The sequence below is a fragment of the Pollachius pollachius genome (genome assembly GCF_949987615.1).
Source record: "Pollachius pollachius genome assembly, chromosome: 10".
Lineage (NCBI taxonomy): Eukaryota > Metazoa > Chordata > Actinopteri > Gadiformes > Gadidae > Pollachius > Pollachius pollachius.
This window is the reverse complement of record NC_136943.1, coordinates 10,896,593-10,916,592: the sequence shown is the minus strand read 5'-3', so window position 1 is coordinate 10,916,592 and position 20,000 is coordinate 10,896,593. Positions and strand designations below refer to the sequence as shown.

The window sequence follows — 20,000 nt, the reverse complement described above, 5'->3', positions numbered from 1 at the left end:
GCATGTTGAGCAGCCTGGAAGCTCAACAGACACGGCCGGCGGTCGAGATGCCACATCGCTGCTGTTCTAGGCTAGAGACACGGAACCAGGGAGAGGCTGGCCACTGCATCGGGGGCCGCACGTTATCTGCCTTGGCTGCCGGTCGAATCGCACAAAGGGAGCTTAGCCCCATGAATGTCTCCACACAATGGGCAGGAGCAACGCCAGGTCCGCATATAGGAGCACGTCTTCCCAAGGATTTGGTTTATCCTAACGTCGGGGTTCACCGTTCAATACTGGTCGTAACAATGATGGTTCTAGTCGTAAAACTACGGCTCACATTATCAACCCCCACCCCTCCATTCCCCTTCCCCTTCCCCCCTCCCCCCACGCCACACTCCAGACTCTCTTCCGGGATGGGTGCCATGCTGCCACTGCTGGAGTCGGCAAATGATCTGCACTGGGACTGTTGGAATCACGACTCCGGTGCCTGAACACCGGGTTCTGCTGTTCTCCAGACTGGGTTTAATCCCGGGGCTGTGTGGTTGGGACTGTGCGATCAGGCACAGACGCACCTCTCTCTTCCAGGGAAAAGCCTAGTGGGCTTGAAGGAATATAGGACACGTTCATACCAGAGAGGAATATGAAATACAGGACTTTTGGCGCATTTGGCTTGCACAGCATTGAGAGTGTGTGTGTTCACCGAGATATCGCTGCCCCCGCCTTCCCCCCCCCCCCCCCTTCATAATAAATAAAGAAAGAGGATGGGAGGCTGAAACAGAATGAGGAAAAAATAAAGAGAAAGGGAGAGATTGGAGGACAGAATAGGTCGAGGGAGAGAGGTAAAGGAGGAGCACACACTCAGACGAGAGAGGGAGAAATAGAGGACAGATAGAGAGGAGGCCGAGGACGTTTACAAAAAGAGATAGCTGTGGCGTTTGAGTGAGAGCAATGTGTTTTTGTGTCTGAATCCCAGTGAAGCCGCGACAGTCCCTCAACTCATCTCCATATTAAAATGGCCCTGTAGCCACCTGCTCCCTCAGAGGGTCAGCTATCATTGTTGCTGGTGGTTTAAATGGAGCGCTGCTGAGAATGCACGGAAGGGCATCTGATATTCTGACAATGCATTTCACCTCCAAGTCCTTGTGCATGCGTGTGTATGTGTGCTGTGCGTGTGTAGTTTTCTTTATGTGTGTGTGCGTACTTACCTGTGTGCAAGTGCTTGTGTGGTCTGTGAGTTTGTCTACATGCTGCCATGAGATTTGTGTGCATGTAAGATTGCGTGCGCAAGTGCAAGTGTGTCTGTGTGCGTGTGTGCTTGCTCTCCAGTGTGCAAATGTGTGTGTGTGTGTGTATGTGTGTGTGTGTGTGTGTGTGTGTGTGTGTGTGTGTGTGTGTGTGTGTGTGTGTTTCTGTATATGACTATCATTGTGCACTCTATCCGCCTCCTTCTGTTTTGCATTTCACATTGACTGTGCCTTTGTCTTTGCCCCTGGACATTCTTGCATTAATGATACACACATGAATTAATCACACAGCAGCCTACCCTGTGATAATGCAAAATAGCATGATTCCATAAGGGCTTTGCTTTTCCTTTTCTCTTTTTTGTGTCTTTTTTTTACCACTGCTCATTTTCCCCTCTGCACCCTCCGTGGTAATTAGAGAAGGAACAATAGCTTATGAAGAGATGTGGATCGCTAAGCGCTGGCAAGATGAAGAATTTACTTGAGGCACTGGTGGGATTTCGGTGAACTGAGAGAAAGAAAAGAAACAACGTCTGCTCTGGCTTCATAGCCCGGCGTCCGGGGCGTCCAACAGCCGTCCAAGCGCCAATGATTTGCCGACAGATAGATAGATAGAGTTATAAAAACAGTGTTTTCCTGGGTTGCTCCGAGTGATAGAGGCTCCCAGGCCACCCACCAGAAAGTAAGCTTCGACTTCCGTACTCTGTGTGCCGTTCTGCAGAGCGCTTCCAACTGCACTCACACCACTACGCTCCGTATTTCACGGGAGGACGTGCGGCTCCCTAAACAGTAAACAGCCGTACAAGCTTTCTTTTTTTCTAAAAAGTCCACTGTAAGCTAACAATAAAACGACGTGCCAACTGGCAGTCAAATCTCCGGTATCCACTTCCATCCGCACTTTATAACACCGGCCGGGGTGACAGACAGCTTGTTTGTAGTCAGAGTTCGTAGTGTTGCCCGGAGAGATTACCCAATCGCCCTGCTTGTGTGTGTGTGTGTGTGTGTGTGTGTGTGTGTGTGTGTGTGTGTGTGTGTGTGTGTGTGTGTGTGTGTGTGTGTGTGTGCGTGCGTGCGTGCGTGCGTGCGTGTGTGTGCGTGCGTGCGTGCGCGCGCGTGTGTGTGTAACGAAGCTCTAAGTCAATAAGAAACACGGGCTCCAGGCCAGAGACGCCTCGAGGTGCTCCAGGTAAAGTCGGTTCACTTTTGTGCGTGTGTGTGCGTTTTACGTATTTTTTTTTGTTTTGGTTTGATTGACACATGTATGCCTTGGCGAACACGCTGAGGTCCCCAGCCTCTCCTTGGCCCTCCCTGTGAGGCAGCGCTGAGAGACTGTGTTATGGGTGTCTTGTTAAAGGTGTGGCAGGTTGACAACGTCAGTGTGATCATGGGGGATGTGACATCCGTGTCCGTTTAACTGGCTGCGACGGCCCTGGCTGGCAGGCAGCGTGTCACACACCACTGGGACCCAGGCAGGCTGACAGTGGGATGGAGCTATGCCACGGAGAGAGGGGAATAAATGAGACTCTTTTTTTTTTTTTTTTCTGCTGGGCGAATCTCTAATGCACGCACACATACACGCACACCAATGTATGCGCGCACACACACTAAACACACTCACACACACACACACACATACATACATATACATTCCCAAGCAAACATGCACACATAGATACACACATACACACAAACACACACATACACATGAAGTTCTTCTATTTATACCCCATTACCCCCCAAATAAGGCTGAGTGTGTGTTTGTGTGTGTGTGTGAGTTTGTTCACGTGCGTTGTGTGACAATGTGCATGTGTGTTCGTTTTTAACTTTTTGGTGTTTGTTCTGAAGTGTGATAATGTGGTTTGTGTGACAGTGTGCATGTGTGTTCGTTTCATCTCTTCGCTGTTTGTTCTGAAGCGATCATGGGAACAGCAGGACTTCTGTACTTGTTTGTGCAGAACAATCAAGATGCTTAGTGATGCCTGCATATACAAGTTGGCAGAATGGATGCTCTCAGGCATGTATGTGTTGATAGTGTGTTTCTGTGTCTGTCATGTGTGCATGTGTGTGTGTGTGTTCATGTTTATTTCCAGTCCAATACATTTTTGCAACTGGCCACCATTGTCATGAGCAGATCTCAGAGAGAAAAGTGGCAACAGATAGGCAGGGGAAACCATTGGCTGACCAGCTGTCTGGACCATAGCTAGCACAACGGCAGATATGTCCGCATCACGTCCCGGGGAGACATGGGCCGACGGAGCTCAGAATTGCTTTCAGAAAGGTTTAACCAAAGAGAAATGAGAAAGATTTTCAGATAGTCCTCTTGTCCTGCAGGGGGAGATGTCCCCTTTTAAGAAACTTGTGATAGTGTGTGTGTGTGTGTGTGTGTGTGTGTGTGTGTGTGTGTGTGTGTGTGTGTGTGTGTGCGTATGTGTGTGTGTGTGTGTGTGTGTGACCTATGGCCCCCTGAAACTATGGCCCCCTGAAACAAGTGTTTCAGTTTCACTGTCACTTCCGCTTCCCTTTCGCCTGTCCACCGACTGAAGTCTAGAGATAAGCTGAGATGCGGTGGTTATCTTTGTTATCTTCAATAGGCGAACAACACTTCATTCCTTCCCCTTTCAAGTAAACGGCATGGTCCACGTCGCTGTGGACTTGAATCACCCCTTTCACGTTTGTTCTGTCATGTTTTTACTTTTCGTCAACATGCGAAAAAACACTTTTGTGCTTCCTGCCCATCTGATCGCGACTCTCGAAAGCCGTCGTCGTGCTAATCCACCGCCTCACCCACTATGACGTCTTGTTTCAGGGTCTCTCTTGATGGAAACCTTGCCCCCCCTGTTTGTTTGATGTACCAAACAGTGGGGCGTAATCTGCCACCACCCTCCCCTCCCCTCCGCCTCTCCCTCCTCCACCCCTCCCTCCTCCTGCCTCCCACCCCGCTGATCCTGAAATCCCCCAGCCTTTCATACAGATGTCTCCTGAAAAAATAAAGCTTTTTCCGATTGCTTTTATAATTGGGTTTGTCTGCCCCTCTGTGATTGCTTTGGATCTCTCTTTTAGTATCAAACAAGGCAATTACCGCCAAGCCGCATATTTTCACGTGGCAAAAAAAAAAGCGAAGGGAAATGTTTATTCACAGTGACATTAGCATGTTGCTGTTGCGAAATCTTCATGTGATTCGGCAAATTTTCCCCCCGATGTGTTTTGGCTCTGCATGCTTCTGCATTAGTTAAGAAACAACCGGCCCTGAAAAAGGTGGTAATCAATATGTAATTAATATGGGTTAATATGTTAACAAACTTATAGCAGTTTATAATTAGATGAGTCACAGTGTCTGATTTAGGCTGTTAATTACTAACAGTCTGTGGGGCTTTAATGCATAATTAATTAACGGCAACATGAATTATTCCTGCTAGCCAAAGATCCCAGACAAATACATTACTCGCTCCAGTTATGATGCAATCTGGTATCGATCGACAGTAGGGGAAGTGTTTTTGGAGTCCATATTGGACGGACAGTCATCATTAGAAACCACACTTAGTGAATGGCTGCTTTTCAACAATGATGATATTGTTCCGAGGGAATGTCACAACAAGTTTATGTATCTGCCGGCAGTGACAGATGGAGGTGATAAAGATCTATTTTATGTGTCTGAGGTCGTCCATCATGTGGTACCAAACAGTAAAGCATGGGTTTATACATGAACACGTACAGGCAATGCAACTGCATGCTTTGCACACACACAAAAACACACACACACACACACACACACACACACACACACACACACACACACACACACACACACACACACACACACACACACATACACACACACAGGGACTTAGACCTTTATGTTGTCACACTGCTGGTTGTTAGGCTGACTTTAACAACGGGTGTCCATGTGCAGTGTAATGTTTAGGGCTATAATAAGTATAAAAACGGTATATGGAAATACCCATCCACAGACCCACACACACCCTGTGCATGTAATGTATAAACCAAGGTACCTATTCCATGCAAACATCAAATACATATTTATATATATATATTTATATTGATGTACACAGCTCATCCTCAAGGTCAAGGGTCAATGAAACGGCATGTAAAACACACTGTTATGAGAATGCTGCTGCCTATTAAATATTAGGAAGGGGCGTTCAGAAGATGTCTTTAGCTTACAATTCTCCATGTAAAGTAATGTATTCTCAATGCAAAACAGGTAGCACTCGTCGAATCAAACGTCAAGGAAATCTCACGTGATCCTTCAGGATTTGATCGAGTTGACCAAATAAGCTGGTTTACCCTCATGCACTCATCAGGCGGGAAAATCTGATACGTGCTGTGATTATATTCTTTGAAATCGCCAATGAGAACCAGGCGAAATTGGCGCCTCACTATTTTAATTTTCTAATTTTTTTTTTGTTATTCTTCAGCAAACTTAGTTGAATAGGTGGGTGTGTGTGTGTACATGATTCACCGGATTGAACAAGGTTCTAACAAGGCTAGGTGGAAAAACGAGTATATTCATGTCATGGTGTCCTTAAGATGTAGCAGCAGAAAAGAAAAAGGACATAACAATAAACTCGGAAGCTGGAATGGGCGAGCCACGACATGCCAGGGCGACCAACATTTACATAACAAACACAACGGTGAAGGCCCTATCCAACGGAAGTCAGATGGTATTTTTCAAATGTCTTCCATGAGCCATAAAACCGGAGGTTGGGGCGAGATAGAGGGTTGGGAGCGGTTGCTAGGGTAGACCTTGAATAAATCTTTTGTTTGGGTCTATATAGTCGTATTTTTCTTTCAGAACTTTCAGAACTTTATCCAGAGCTAGCTGAGTTGATTAAATTCTGCAATAACTGGTCAGGAAACATATTTCAATTAAATTACACAACTAAGTTAAACATTTGTAATTTTGTATTAATTTATTGGAAAATGTAATCTTACGGTCAACATTATGAGTCAATATTTATTAAAAAATATGTCTTCACAAAAAAGGGCTCTTTATTATTATGCATTGTACATGGTCTAGGTCATCCTCCATCCTGGAATTATTAAGTTAATCACTAGCAAGCGTGGGACCATGACCTTTTGGCAATCATTTTGGTTTCACACTAAAAGCAATGTTCCATTAAATATCTTAGTCGGCTTTCTTTTCTCACCTTTCTGTCTCCCCTTGGCTACTTTGTGTCAAACATTTTTTGTCTTAAGCTTCTTCAATCTGCTGCCCCTTGCAAGTCTTGTCTCCTCCTCCTATGTCCTCTCTCCTCTCCCCTCCCCTCTCCCCACACCTCTCCTCTCCCCTCCCCTCTCCCCACACCTCTCCTCTCCCCTGTCCCCTCTCCCTAGACTCCCCAGACCTCCTCTCTCCCCAGACCTCCCCTTCCTAGACTCCCCAGACCTCCCCTCTCCCCAGACCTCCCCTCTCCCCTCTCCCCAGACCTCCCCTCTCCCCTCTCCCCAGACCTCCCCTCTCCCCTCTCCCCAGACCTCTTCTCTCCCCAGACCTCCCCTCTCCCCTCTCCCCAGACCTCCCCTCTCCCCTCTCCCCAGACCTCCCCTCTCCCCTCTCCCCAGACCTCCCCTCTCCCCTCTCCCCAGACCTCTTCTCTCCCCAGACCTCCCCTCTCCCCTCTCCCCAGACCTCCCCTATCCCCTCTCCCCAGATGTCTACCCTAGGAATGCTCTCTCTCTCTCTCTCTCTCTCTCTCTCTCTCTCTCTCTCTCTCTCTCTCTCTCTCTCTCTCTCTCTCTCTGAAATAGCTGTAATCAACACTGATGCTCCAGAAGACCCCTCTCTACGACATTAATCAGATCGGTTCGCATTTCAATACTAAAGGAGGGTGGGGGGTATTTTAACAGATATTTATTTGACAAGCACAGGGAACAAAGAGATACACTGATTGAGTGTGATTGGCCTGTAATGCCAAATCGAAACAATTATTCATCATGTCCTCTTTGTCTTTTCCCCCTCTTCTGAATCCTCTCTCTCCCTCCCTCTCTCTCTCTATCTCTCTCTCTCTCCCTCCCTCTCTCTCTCTCTCTCTCTCTCTCTCTCTTTCTCTCTCTCTCTCTCTCTTTTCTCTGTCTTGGAAGCTCACTTTCTCTCCCTCCTTGTCTCGCGCACTTTGAGTGTTTTCTCTAATAACATCTGAGCTGAATGTGAATAGCACCACGGCATCCTCTCCTCTCCTCCTCCTCTTTTCCGCTGCTCTCTTTCTCTCTCTTGCTCCTCTCCTATCCTCTCAGATCCTCTCATGCAAGGCCAGGCTCTCTCTCGTCCAAGGTCAATGCAATTCAAGTCTAATTAGCTTTTCTTTGACGGTTTCAAAAACCCACAGTTCCAACTCAAACCCAAATGTCCATCTCCCAGTGGAGGCGAGATTTATCTCAATTATCTCCCCGCCTCACTGTCTGCCAACTCCTAAACACCAGCATCAGCGTACCAGGGTTCACCCGGGGAGAGGTGTACAGTCTTCTGAAGTCTGTGAATATCCATCGTCCATCGTAAAAAAAGAAATTCCCTGAGCACAGCAAACACGCACTGGCATTCCCTTCTTCAGCAGGAAAATCCACAACAGCCAAGCGGAATATAGGCTAATCTACAATAACCACAGCACAATATTCTCTCCCCACCACAACAACAACAACAACAACAACCACCAGAGCTAAATCCTTCTCCGTCGAATAATACAACAGAGGAGCGTGCGGGGTTCCTTTCTATCTTTCTACTCTCTTTTCCATTATTGTGCACTGGTGTGTGCCTGAATGAAGTGGGACCTCTCTGCTGTGTGTGTCTGCACGGCGCCCGCCTGCAGATCGCACCGGGGAGAGTTGGGGCTTGCGTGTGAACGCAACACATGCTAATCCCGGGCCCACTGCGCGCTGCCGAGTGCATCGGGGAAATGGCGACAAAAGGCATTAAAAGAACAGAGGGAACTAGGCATGGCAGATATAGGGAGAGAGACGAGAGGCATACATAAAAGCGGGTGGTTGGGGGTGATGGGGGTGGGGGTGATGGTGGCGCTGGGGTTGGGGTGAAGGGGGGCTCTGATGGCTGAAGAGAGAGGAGAAGCAGTCTGCTGGTTTTGAGTGAGCGAGAGAGAGAGACAGAGACAAAGAGAGAGAGAGTCCTTTCTGCCTCTCCATGTCCTTGTGCAGGATTTATGAGCTCTAAGATCAGGGACAGGGTTACCCGAGTAGACGTGATAGCATGGATGGGCTGGATGGGGGGGGGGGTGAGGCAAGTGACAAGTCAGGGAGAAGGTGTTGAAATTGGTGAGTGTGTGTGTGCCTTTGTGTGTGTGTGTGCCCGAGTGTGCATCTTGTGTGGGACAGGAGAGAGGAAGAGCGAGAGAGAAAGAGAGAGTGTGATCCTCAATATTTGCAGGCTCTGACTGTGTGTGGGGACGGGACATCGCTCATGCATAATGTCGGGTGACAGTGGGGGAGAATGTGAATGGGACAACCGGGACGGAGATAAAAAAAGGAGCCCCGTGGAGACCTGTTTGAAAGGTCAAAGGCCGCTGATTTGATTTGCACAGGTGCGGTCGTTCACGAGAGTGGGAGGAAGAGAGAGAGAGAGAGAGAGAGAGAGAGAGAGAGCCGCCGAGTGAAAGATCTAGAATAAAAGGGGTAAGAAAATGACTCAGAAAAAACACAGAGTGAAAGTACGGAGAGACAATGAGAGAGCGGTAGCAGGAAGAGGGATGTGGGGGGGTGGGGGGGGGGGGGAGGTAGTGAGGTTCGATGGGGCGGTGGGTGTAGTGTGGCAACTATAATCTGTCTGTGTCACAGGGAATGATGAAAGGGCCAAGAGGGAGAGGTCTACAGTTCACCTTCTGGCCTCTGGAGGAAACATGGTGACCCGGGCACTCCTCTCCAGCACCTCCCCTCTGCACCTCCTCTCGCCTCCCTCCCTCCTACCAGCACGATTTATGACTCACAGCGTCGGCCCAGGGCCTCCTCGCTGGAGGACGTTTGCACATTTCGGTGTTGCCGCCACATAGACTGTGCGTGCGTGCCTGTGTGTGTGTGCCTGTGTGTGTATGTGTGCGTATGCGCGTGTTTGCATTTGCGTGAGCGTGCGTGTGTGCGTGCGCGTGTCTGTGTTTGCGCGTGTGTGCGTGTGTGTGTTAGAGCGTGCATGTGAGCACTTGTGTGTGTTTGTGTGAGCCAGCACTTGCGTGTGTGTGTCTGTGAAAGGATGCCACCTCCGCGTCAACAGAACACAGCCAGGTCGCTGGCCCGGACGCGGAGGGTAAGCCAAACTGTGTCCTTACAAAAGCCTTGGACGTGCAGGGCGGCCGGAGCTGAACGGCAGACTGACAGGAACACACCAATGGACTTAGATTTTTTGCCGGATAAAGCGAGCAAAGTAAAGTGAAGCAAGCCTTCGCGGACACCACGCCACTTATCAAGCCGTTCATTACTGCAGCAGGATGAATGTGATTGTGTGAATGGGGGGGAAATACGAGAAATGACCCCACTCAATGTTAAGAGTAACCATAAGGATTATGTTTACGTGTTTAAGCGTTGTGGAGGGAAAAGCACTTGATTATCCAGCGTACAGTTGGATTTAAGGTAGGCGGGATGCTCGAAGCGCACGGTCCAATGCACAGCCATGGCCTTTACAGTCCCAGTTTCGCCGTAATATTGGTATGGATGCAGAGTTTGCGCACCCAAGCTTCAGAATTAGCTGAGATTCAATGTTTTACAGGTTACTCACCTTTCAGAGGTGAGGAATGGTTTTATGAACCATGGGCCACGGTCGCAGTAACGTAATGTCGTTGTTTTGCCATCTCACGCAGTTCACACAGGCCGACTATTAATTAGCTATAAGCATAATGTTACCATAGTGTTGTTTTTTCTTTTTTCCTTTTTACGGAGGAATTGGAGGTGTGTGTGGGGGGGGGGGGGGGTGTACGGGTTGAATTAGGGACCCCAACAGCCGAGGGGTTGAGTCACCGGAAGGTTCTTTGTATGGAAATAAGCCGGTGTAGGATGAAGGTCATCCCTCATCCATAACAGATGATTCATACGCCGCACTGACCTTTTGCGCCCGGCCCGATGACGCTTTGCCCCGGCCCTCCCCCCCACTGTCGAAACAAGGCTGCCCTCCCGGCCTGCTGCAGCTCCCCTCCGCAAGGAGAGTTCAAGAATACAGCGTCCAAATCAACTCTCACCCACGCACACACACGCACACACACCTACACACTCACACACGCACACACACCCATACACACACACACACACACACACAAATATATATAATTATTATTTTGAAATCATACAAAAAAGCAGCCAACAATGTTCTTTCTGTGTGAGTTTGACGGCCCTGAGACACCAATCAAACAAAGAACCAGCCACGACGAAGGCCAACTGGGTCTTCGCCTAACGTTGCCTGTGTCTTGGCCCAAGGTTTGCACTTACAGCACTTACTAAATGGGCCAACAGAAGAATTATGACTTAGGACTGATATATACAAACATATATACATATAACAAAGAAAGCAACGTATGCCTAATGTTTCACACCATGCTCGCTCAGACGGTTTCTAACATAGCTGCCGTTCATAGAGAATATGGGAAAACGATCAGATGAGATAAAACTTTTTGTGGGTGCCCTCTTGACAATTGAAGTCAAGCTCACTACTGATTCTCCTCTGGTGCATTGAGTCGCTACAGTTGAACATCCAATCCAAGTGATTTTTCCCATTGACGGACTCAGTCCCTAATTCAACTACGTTGAATCGGCCGAAAAACCACAGACAATTGTGCTGGACAGTGACACACCTCAGAACCTAGGGCCAATGATGCTCACGGACAGCCCGACATTGTCTGACAGCCGGCTGTCGGTACGGTGTGTCAGAGACGTAGAATTGCCTGGTACATTGGTGTAGGAACCAAGAGGCTGTTGTGATTTCCTTAAATAAACTAAGATATTTTCACCAGAAATGAATGCAGAAAAGGCAGAAATTATTGCATAAATTCCACCCCCTCAATGTCTCAGTATACGCCCTTGGGCTGTGATTCAAGGGGCCTCATCTCAAATCTTGCCCTGGGCACCAAATTGGTCAGCGCCGGCCCTGTCCACACATATATAAACAGCACTCTTACAAACCAACCCCAAAGCACCGTTTGGAAACAAAAAACTCACAGCAGTCTACATACATGTTTGATTGACGCACTTGCCAGACACACACACACACACACACACACCACAGACACTTCCACCCAAATGTGTACGCCAGTAGTGGTGCGTGCACCCACAGACACACACACAAGAGGTGTTGCAAAACAGCTACATGAATTTGCATTAGACACACAAGCCTGAGCAAACAATACTGAGCTGACACACAGCTGTCACACCAGCTTGATAGGTAACAATGACATATGACACATTAAATACGCTTGCAAATATGTCCTGGTCCGTGAGCGGATGCGCTTATAGCACGCCCCCCGCCCCGGGCAACCCAGGGTCAGGAGTTCACCGCGGCACCTCACCACTGCAGCTAATGTGACAAATAAGTCCTTCCTCCAGTCGCATTGTTCTAATCCCTTTAGTGGGCCCTGGAATGGAAATATAATTACGTTTGGCTGGTGCAGTGCCTTTGATAAGACAGCGGCTGAGCTGAATGGCTAACCAAGTTGGATGCGTCTCTCTGCTTCAGCTCTCTCTCTCTTCTCTTTTTTTCCTTCTCCTTCTTTTAGTCCTCCCTCTCTCTTCGATCTCTGTCTATCTTTCTAATTGTTGAACCAACGCACACGTCGACGCACACACTTTCTTTCTTTCTTCCAAGTCCCCCCCCCCCCACTACTTTAACCATGTGCCAATTCAAAGCCTCATTGTGTTCTCTCTCCCCCCCCCCTCTCGCTCTCTCTCCCGCCCAGGTATTGCGGTGGATAAAAGGGGCGTCGTTTACTTTGTGGATGGCACCACCATTCAGAAGATTAACGAGCGGGGTCTGCTCTCCACCGTGATTGGCTCAAACGGACTGATGTCGACCCAACCGCTGAGCTGTGATTCCCGCATGGACATCACTCAGGTGGGTCCCTGGCAGAAGGGCCGGGATTGGATGGGGAGCGCGGAGGGAACGAGGCGAGACCCTGTTCTCATTAAGAGAATCCTAACGTCTAATGAAGGACTCATTAAATTTAAAAGACTCGCCACTTAAACAAACATCAGATAGGTGTTAATGGCTGTTTACAGTATACAGTATTTTGTAGCAAGTGCACGTTGGTGTGTCAGGAGAGTGCATGCGTGGCCATACAGTGTTTGTGTGTGTGTGTGTGTGGATGTTTGAGTGTGTGTGTATGTGTGTGTGTGTGTGTATGCATGTGTGCGAGCATGCATCTGTGTGCGCTCACATGTGTGTGAGTGCATGCATGCATATAGACAGTAGTATGCATAACACTTAAGACAGATACTGCACGGCCCATCAGTTCACACAGCTTACTTGTATCACCCCTATTAGAGCTCAGGATGAATTATAGATGAACTGCTTAGTCTACGGAGAGATCTTCATTGCTCACATGCTGGGAATGTGCTTGGGTTGTGTGTGGTTGTATGTGAGTGTGTGCGTAAGTTTGCATAAGTTTATGCGTGCGTGCATGTATGCATTGGTGTGTGTGTTTTGTTGGGAGTTTCTGCTTCCTTGATTGTCTGTTTGCTTGCTCGCTCGCTTGCTTGTGTGTTTGTGTGTGTGTGTGTGTGTGCATTTTGTGTGTGCGTGTGCACACAATTATGCGACTCACCCATGCATATGTGTATCATTCAGATGTTGATTGTGCTTACAAGAGTTGGTGTGCATTGCATCATTGCCTAGATGTGATAACGGTTCTACATGATATATTTAAAGAGACCCTTATGGCGTTTTAATCTATCTATTGATTGGTTTCACAGGGTCTATATGTTTTTTCTCAACATGCAGATGGGATTCATAGGTGTCATTGTTGAGTTGTTTCAAGGATTAGTTGTCAATAACCTGGAAAGCACAAGACATGATTAATGCCTATTGGATTTGTTAATTAAAAGGAAAATGATTGAGTGAAGTTCTGGATTTTTTGCAAGAATGTTATTTGTATTATTTTTTAGTTTTATGCACGTCAACATGGTTTAAATAACCAATATGTGTCTCATACGTTTGAAAAGTGTTCCCTGATTAGTGCATACGTTGAGAGGTGTCCTACACTCACAAGGGCTTTTTGATTGCTATGTCAAAGACAAATAAGGCTGATTTCTGGAGTAGGCTCTTTCCCGTCAGCTAAGTGGGGCTTTGCTAGGTCGAGAATGTTATGGCCATAAATGCACGGAGGGAAGAGACACCCAGATAACACCAATTGAAAAGTGACGGATGACACGTCGTATTGGAATATAAACAATGGAAGCTTTTGAATTAAGGTGTGTATCTCAGCAAAGACAAAACGGCAAAGAGTATTGTGTGATGATTTTGATTCACAGGGTTGAATGCAGACATAATGGGATAGGCTCCTTGATCAGCCAGAACAATGCGTCTGTTGATGACAAAAGGATATATATAGATGTATGTATAAATTATTTACCATTATTATACATTCATGTCATATCCTTTTCTGAACAAGGATTTATGGACACTTGTTTTTGCAGTTGTTTTTACAAGGTAAAAATATGGAACACCCAGCAAACTATGACAAGCTAGTGTTTCTGACACCCAAATCGAAAGTGTAAAAAGTAGCACCTGTTGAGGCCTGGCATGGCAGTACCCCTGCACATCTAAAAGGGATCTCTACCGCATTCAGTCCAAGGAGCTCCGTGTCGCCAGGCATCAGGAAGGGGACGTGTGCGTGTCTGTCTCCTGCGCGTGGCGCGAGCCCCCGTGTGATGGATCTCCCTCCACCCATAATACCGGGCTTTTGGACTGAAACCCCCTCGTTCTCGTTTGACAGAGGCTATAATTGGACTTGTCAGTGGCAATTTAACATGATCCACTTATTTACGGATGGGTCCTGGATGCCATCCATCACCTGGCTGATCCCCGACCACGCAGGCCTGTCTCCACAGCGCAGCCGCCGACCCAACTCACTGCCTGACTGGAGTCTTTGTCTCCTAGTCAGTGTGTGTGTTTGTGGGGTCCTTGTGTGTGTGTGTGTGTTGGGTATGCGTCTGGTTCTGAAAGACCACAAAGAGGATGTGATCAATATGGTTTTCTGAGCATAGGTGTGTGTGTGTGTGTCTGACTTTGTTTGTTTGTTTGCTTGTGTGGGTACCTCTCTCTCTGTTTGTATCTGTGTGTGTGCGTCTGAGAGTGTGAGAAGAATGCTTTTGTACGTGTGTTCGGTGTGTGTGTTTGTGTGTGTATGCATGTGTGAGTGTGTGTTTTTGCGAAATGTGCCTGTGTGTGTGTGTGTATGCATGTGTAAAAACATGCACCAGCCTGCCTCTGCATTTGGTGACATGACCCTACGCACATGCACACATACGCATATGTGTGTGTGTGTGTGTGTGTGTGTGTGTGTGTGTGTGTGTGCGTGTGCGAGCACCCCTCTGTGTGTGGTTGTGTTGTGTACCAGGTGCCCTTCCATTGGGTGCGTGAGCCCCGTTGTGGTAGCAGGAGGCTACCTCTGTTATTTGAGCAGACAGTGATCATGGTTATTGGGTGACATTTGGTCCGGTGCCGAGAAGCGGAGCTCAGCGCGGATCCTCTATAAACACACTGAGGCTCCCTGCCCGCCACTGACCTTTGAGGGGCCTGGGAGGGTCGGCCGGCTCAGGGCTGTGTTATTGAAGAAGAATTATTTGTAACACCTGTGATTGACTCTCGCCAGCTACTTGCAGTTATTTGCACTGCGGTGCAGTTTGATATTCAAAGGGAATGGAAATAAATGATTTGCTGTGTGCGTGTGTGTCTGTGTTTGTGTGTGTTTGTGTATGTGATATGACTTTGTGTGTGTGTGTGTGTATTGATGTGTGTGTGTTTGTGTGTCTATGTGTGTGTGTGTTTGTGTTTGTGTGTATCGATGTGTGCGTGTGTCTATGTGTATGCGTCAGTGTTTGTAAGATGCTCCTTATGTTTGCCTGTGTATTGATATGTGTGTGTCTGTGTGTGTGTGTGTGTGTGAATGTGCCTTTGTCTTGATGTATTGCCTTACATGTGTGTACGTGTATTGACGTGCATGTGTGTGTGTCTGTCGTGTGTGTTTACAGGTGCGTCTTGAGTGGCCGACGGACCTGGCGATCAACCCCCTGGACAACTCGCTCTATATCCTTGACAACAACATCGTTCTTCAGGTAGACACAGAAACATCCCAGGAAATGCATTATTCATGCCACTATTCATCCTGCATGTACTGTATACATTATGTATACGTTTGGTTCAAAGATGTGCTGGGGATGAATAAGAAATGCTTCTAATGAATTGGACTTTTACATCATACTGTTAAGAACGGTCGTTGGAAGATCATTTCGATTAATTATGGAGCAATGTCTTACCAATTGTTCTGTAACCGCTACGAATATTGCACCGTCTTCTCCTTCTTTGATTTGTTGAGGACAAACTAGCTTTTTACTTCAAATGATACACGGTATATCTGTCGAAGATAGAAGTTCATCTTTCCATTATTAATGACATCATTGGAACATTTTAAAATACCGGCGTTACCGCTTCGTATTAATTAAATATCACATCAATGTCGTATCAGCGTAATCCTTTTAAACATAACTAATTTAGTTGAGTAGTTTTAGATATTGTTTGATTGTTCTAGCTCTGCATGGTTGTTCTGTTTCAGCCTGCACTAATATTCATATTATTACATTTTTCACCAGGAGCATCTCCTCTGCTCTTCAATTCAGTTCAATTGTATTTGTATAGCCCTGAATCACCATTACAGCCGCAAAGGGCTTCACAGGCCAAATATGGATGACACCCCCGTGACCCAAGGTGTCTCCCTCCCCCCTTCCCCTAGGTGTCAGAGAGCCTCTACGTCCGCATCGTGGCGGGACGTCCCATCCACTGCCAGGTGCCGGGCATCGACCACCACCTGGTGAGCCGTGCAGCAGTGCGGGCCACCCTGGAGGCGGCCAAGGCCATCGCCCTGTCCCACCTGGGCACCCTGTTCATCGCCGAGACGGACGAGCGCCGCATCAACCGCGTCCAACAGGTCCCACACCCCACCCGCCGCACCGAAATAACACCAAACACACGCGTATCAGGGGAGAGATTTCAGTCTTTTAGCCAACACTTTCATCCAAAAGCAACGCACCTTAGCAACGCTGAGCCCAATCAAAAGCCAGGCAATCCCGATCGGGGAGAGCTACAACGGGTCGCGAGGGCTGCCGTGCCACCTATTTTCAGGAAAAACAAGGGAATGCAGTGTAGCCAAGAGAATCCCAACACAAGGTTAGAATAGAGTATTGTAGGTGGGTTTGATCCACTGTCATTTGTAAGGGGAATGTTCATTTTGTGTGATGTGTTGAATACAGTTCTTTGATATGCTATAACGGTGGAATAATGGTGTACCGCTATGCCATTTGCCCGTTTGGGAGGCTAAAGTGAAAAGTGTATAGCCCTATCGTGAGCATTCATTCTCAGCATGTTTGAGCCCCATCAGGGTGATTATTCCATAGCTGCCGGTGAAACCTGATGTATTCGTACACATTAGGACATATTCATGACAGCAAAACACGGCAAAAACAATTTAGCAGTGTCCGCCATTACATTCTGACAGTATGGCTCTTAAATTATTTCTCAATTTGGTTGAAACACTGATCATTTTCTAACCTGTTTTATTTTTGTTATCTGGCTAAAAGCATGTGTTTTTTACAGTGTACACCGTTTTTGTTTTGAACGCTCCACAGGTGTCTACTAATGGAGAAATCTCTGTTATCTCTGGAGCCCCCACGGACTGCGACTGCAAGATTGACCCCAACTGTGATTGCTTCTCTGGTGGGTCATAGGACGACAACACACACACACACAAAAACACTTTTATACGCACACAGACACACACAGACACACAAACACTTTTTACGCACACTTACACACAGACACCCTCAAACACTTTTATACGTGCACACACACACACACACACACATACACACACACACACCTTAAAACAACAATACATACACTACACATACTACATACAATATATACACTTCAATGCACCCACAAACATGCTTCACACACACACGCACACACACGCACACACACACACACACACACACACACACACACGTGCAGTTAGAGAATACCGAACAGGATTGAGGGAATAAAAGCGGTATGGGAAGCAGAGAGCAATGTGTTCTCCGCACAGCGCGCCATCTTTCCTGCCCTCAATTAAACCACCGCTTAGCGGCCAGCCCATAAAAGAGCATCCACAAAATGGCCTCTGAGGAGTAATGTGGTGTTACAGGAAGTAAAGGTTAGGGGAGTGGAGCAGGAGAAAGCCACAAAAAAAACGAAACATGTGGCGTTTTGTGTGTGTGTGTATTTGTGTGTGTATGTGTGTGCTTGCTGTCAATGAATTTGTATGTGTTTTTGTGTTTGTGCAGATGTAAACGTGTGATTATGCGTTAATGTGTGTGTGTGTTTCCGCTGTGTATTTACGCATGTGTGTGTGTGTGTGTGTTTGCGTGTACTTCTTTGCACATATCCATGGCACCATCAATATGAACATAAACCAGTTTGATTTCAGTTGGTTGAAGAAAAGAAACATTTATTCAAATCTCAGATGGTGCATGAAAAGCTGTGCCGTAACCTTTGAAGGTTGTAACTGATTGCCTTTTCACGGAGCCGCACCTGAAATGAAATTCAGGAACCCAATAAAACAAATAAGCAGATGTCCTATTTGGCGGTAAGACCACACGCTCATTGTAAACCTCAGAGGATGTGATTTTTATCGCCTAATTGTACTTAGAAAGATTTCCTTTCTCCCGAAAATGGAGGCAAGTTTCTTTCACGCATCGCCAGCCAATGGGCTCCGACCGCTCCTATTCCTCAGCCCACACTTTGCATATTTCCCATCATGTCCTGCTGCTCACAGATGATTACTCCCTCCGCAAAGGTTTTTTTCTTCTTTTTGTGCTTCCATCTCCCTGCTATAAACACACGTGGTTTGCACACGGCCCCTCTTTGAACAAGGACGCACACACACAAACGCATACCAACACCCACACACACACACACATTAAAACAGACACACATTCTCACTCACACACCCACACACATATACCGACACCCACACAGAGACACACAGACACACACACACACACACACACACACACACACACACACACATTAAAACAGACACACATGCTGTCGGGAGATAAACAGCCACCCTGCTGTAAGCACAGACCCATCAGAGACCCCAGACCAACTGCTGACAGAATCTAAAGGGCCTCACTCAGCTGTTCCTCCCGCTGGGCTAACAAACCCATTTGAATACTTTCAAACCGCCAGCAGCACCATCTGATAAAGCTCCACTATGAAGGCGGTCAGAGGTGTGGAAACTATCAAGGTGGCCCTATCTCCTCCAAGGCAGTCCCTACTGCATTTTCCCCATCTGAGCTCAGCTGATACAGTGCCTTAGCAGAGATCAGTGAAAACGACCAAAAGCGCACCTTTAAGTTAAGATAGTTTTTGTTGTTGATGATGTTGATGTTGTTTTTTTATTCGTTGTCGTTTCTCAGCTGATGATGTATGTGGTTAGCTCTGTGGATTGATTGATGTTATTGGTCACACAACTATATGCCCAGTACTCTTTGGTTCGTAAAACACCTGGTGTCAGGGGTATGATTTAAACATTGGCCCAAGAACGATTAGGTGATCGGACTGCATCTCTTCTTCAGTTTATGGTGCCCTCATTTAACAAGCAGAGGTTTGAAGAAACCAAAACTAAATGAATCAGAGATACACAGGCTTCGCACTACATCACCAATGTATCCCCAGAACTAGTTATTTTACTGGAATGCATCCTGTATAAAAATATAAAAACTCCTATGCCAAACTGCATTGGCTTGTCAATTTCTGTTGCCAGAAGGCGTAGTAATTGTTATAGGGGAACTGTCCCACTCACTTTAATATAAGGAAGTGCTGCTTCATGCGCCCATTGTGAAAATAGCGCGGTCTGCAACATCAACTCGGTTAGACCATTTACATTATTGGTCCACAATCTGAGAGAATTTACGTAAATAGTCCAACATCTCTATGAATCTTTAGAAGCTGACGCCGGCAATTTCCTTTTCCAATAAGCGTTTGAAGCAGTACTTTCTGGCATTGGAAAATAGCAGAGTGTTGTGGTTCATACTGGGGGGGGGGGAAGCACTCTCCTCTTGATAGTAAAACAGCAGTATATCCATGGATTGTGGCTGCATGAATGTATTGATCATAACGGCTTGTGTTTTGTCCTGCCGCGGCGTCAACCCCAACCGGCCAATCAGGCGACAGCGGATACGCGCGCGACGCCCGCCTGAAGGCTCCCTCCTCGCTGGCGGTGGCGCCCAACGGCACGCTGTACATTGCCGACCTGGGCAACATCCGCATCCGGGCAGTGAGCCCCAACCAGCCCCTGCCCGGCCCCGCGGGGCTGGTGGAGATCAGCTCCCCTCTGGACCAGGAACTCTACCTGTTCAGTCAGGTAGGGAGCCCTGCTGGGTGGGTGGGTGGGCTGGTGCTGTGGTGGGAGACTGGCGAATCATGTTTATCATAAAAACATTGGCCGGTTACTTTGTACGCTCCTCCGACCCCTGCTTGTCACCGCTCCTTCCTGAGGCAGGAACGGTTGCTCACACTGT

The 20,000-nt window shown here is 47.4% G+C and overlaps 1 protein-coding gene across 1 annotated transcript in view; it reads left to right on the top strand.

Moving 5' to 3' along the window:
* tenm1 (teneurin transmembrane protein 1) overlaps positions 1 to 20,000 on the top strand; it is a gene marked incomplete at both ends in the record, with an annotated part of 166,392 nt that overhangs the window by 124,494 nt on the left and 21,898 nt on the right. The window contains 5 exon segments of the mRNA XM_079744544.1: positions 12,122 to 12,276; positions 15,414 to 15,497; positions 16,172 to 16,366; positions 17,064 to 17,151; positions 19,647 to 19,843. Coding sequence (XP_079600670.1) covers positions 12,122 to 12,276; positions 15,414 to 15,497; positions 16,172 to 16,366; positions 17,064 to 17,151; positions 19,647 to 19,843 — 719 coding nt within the window.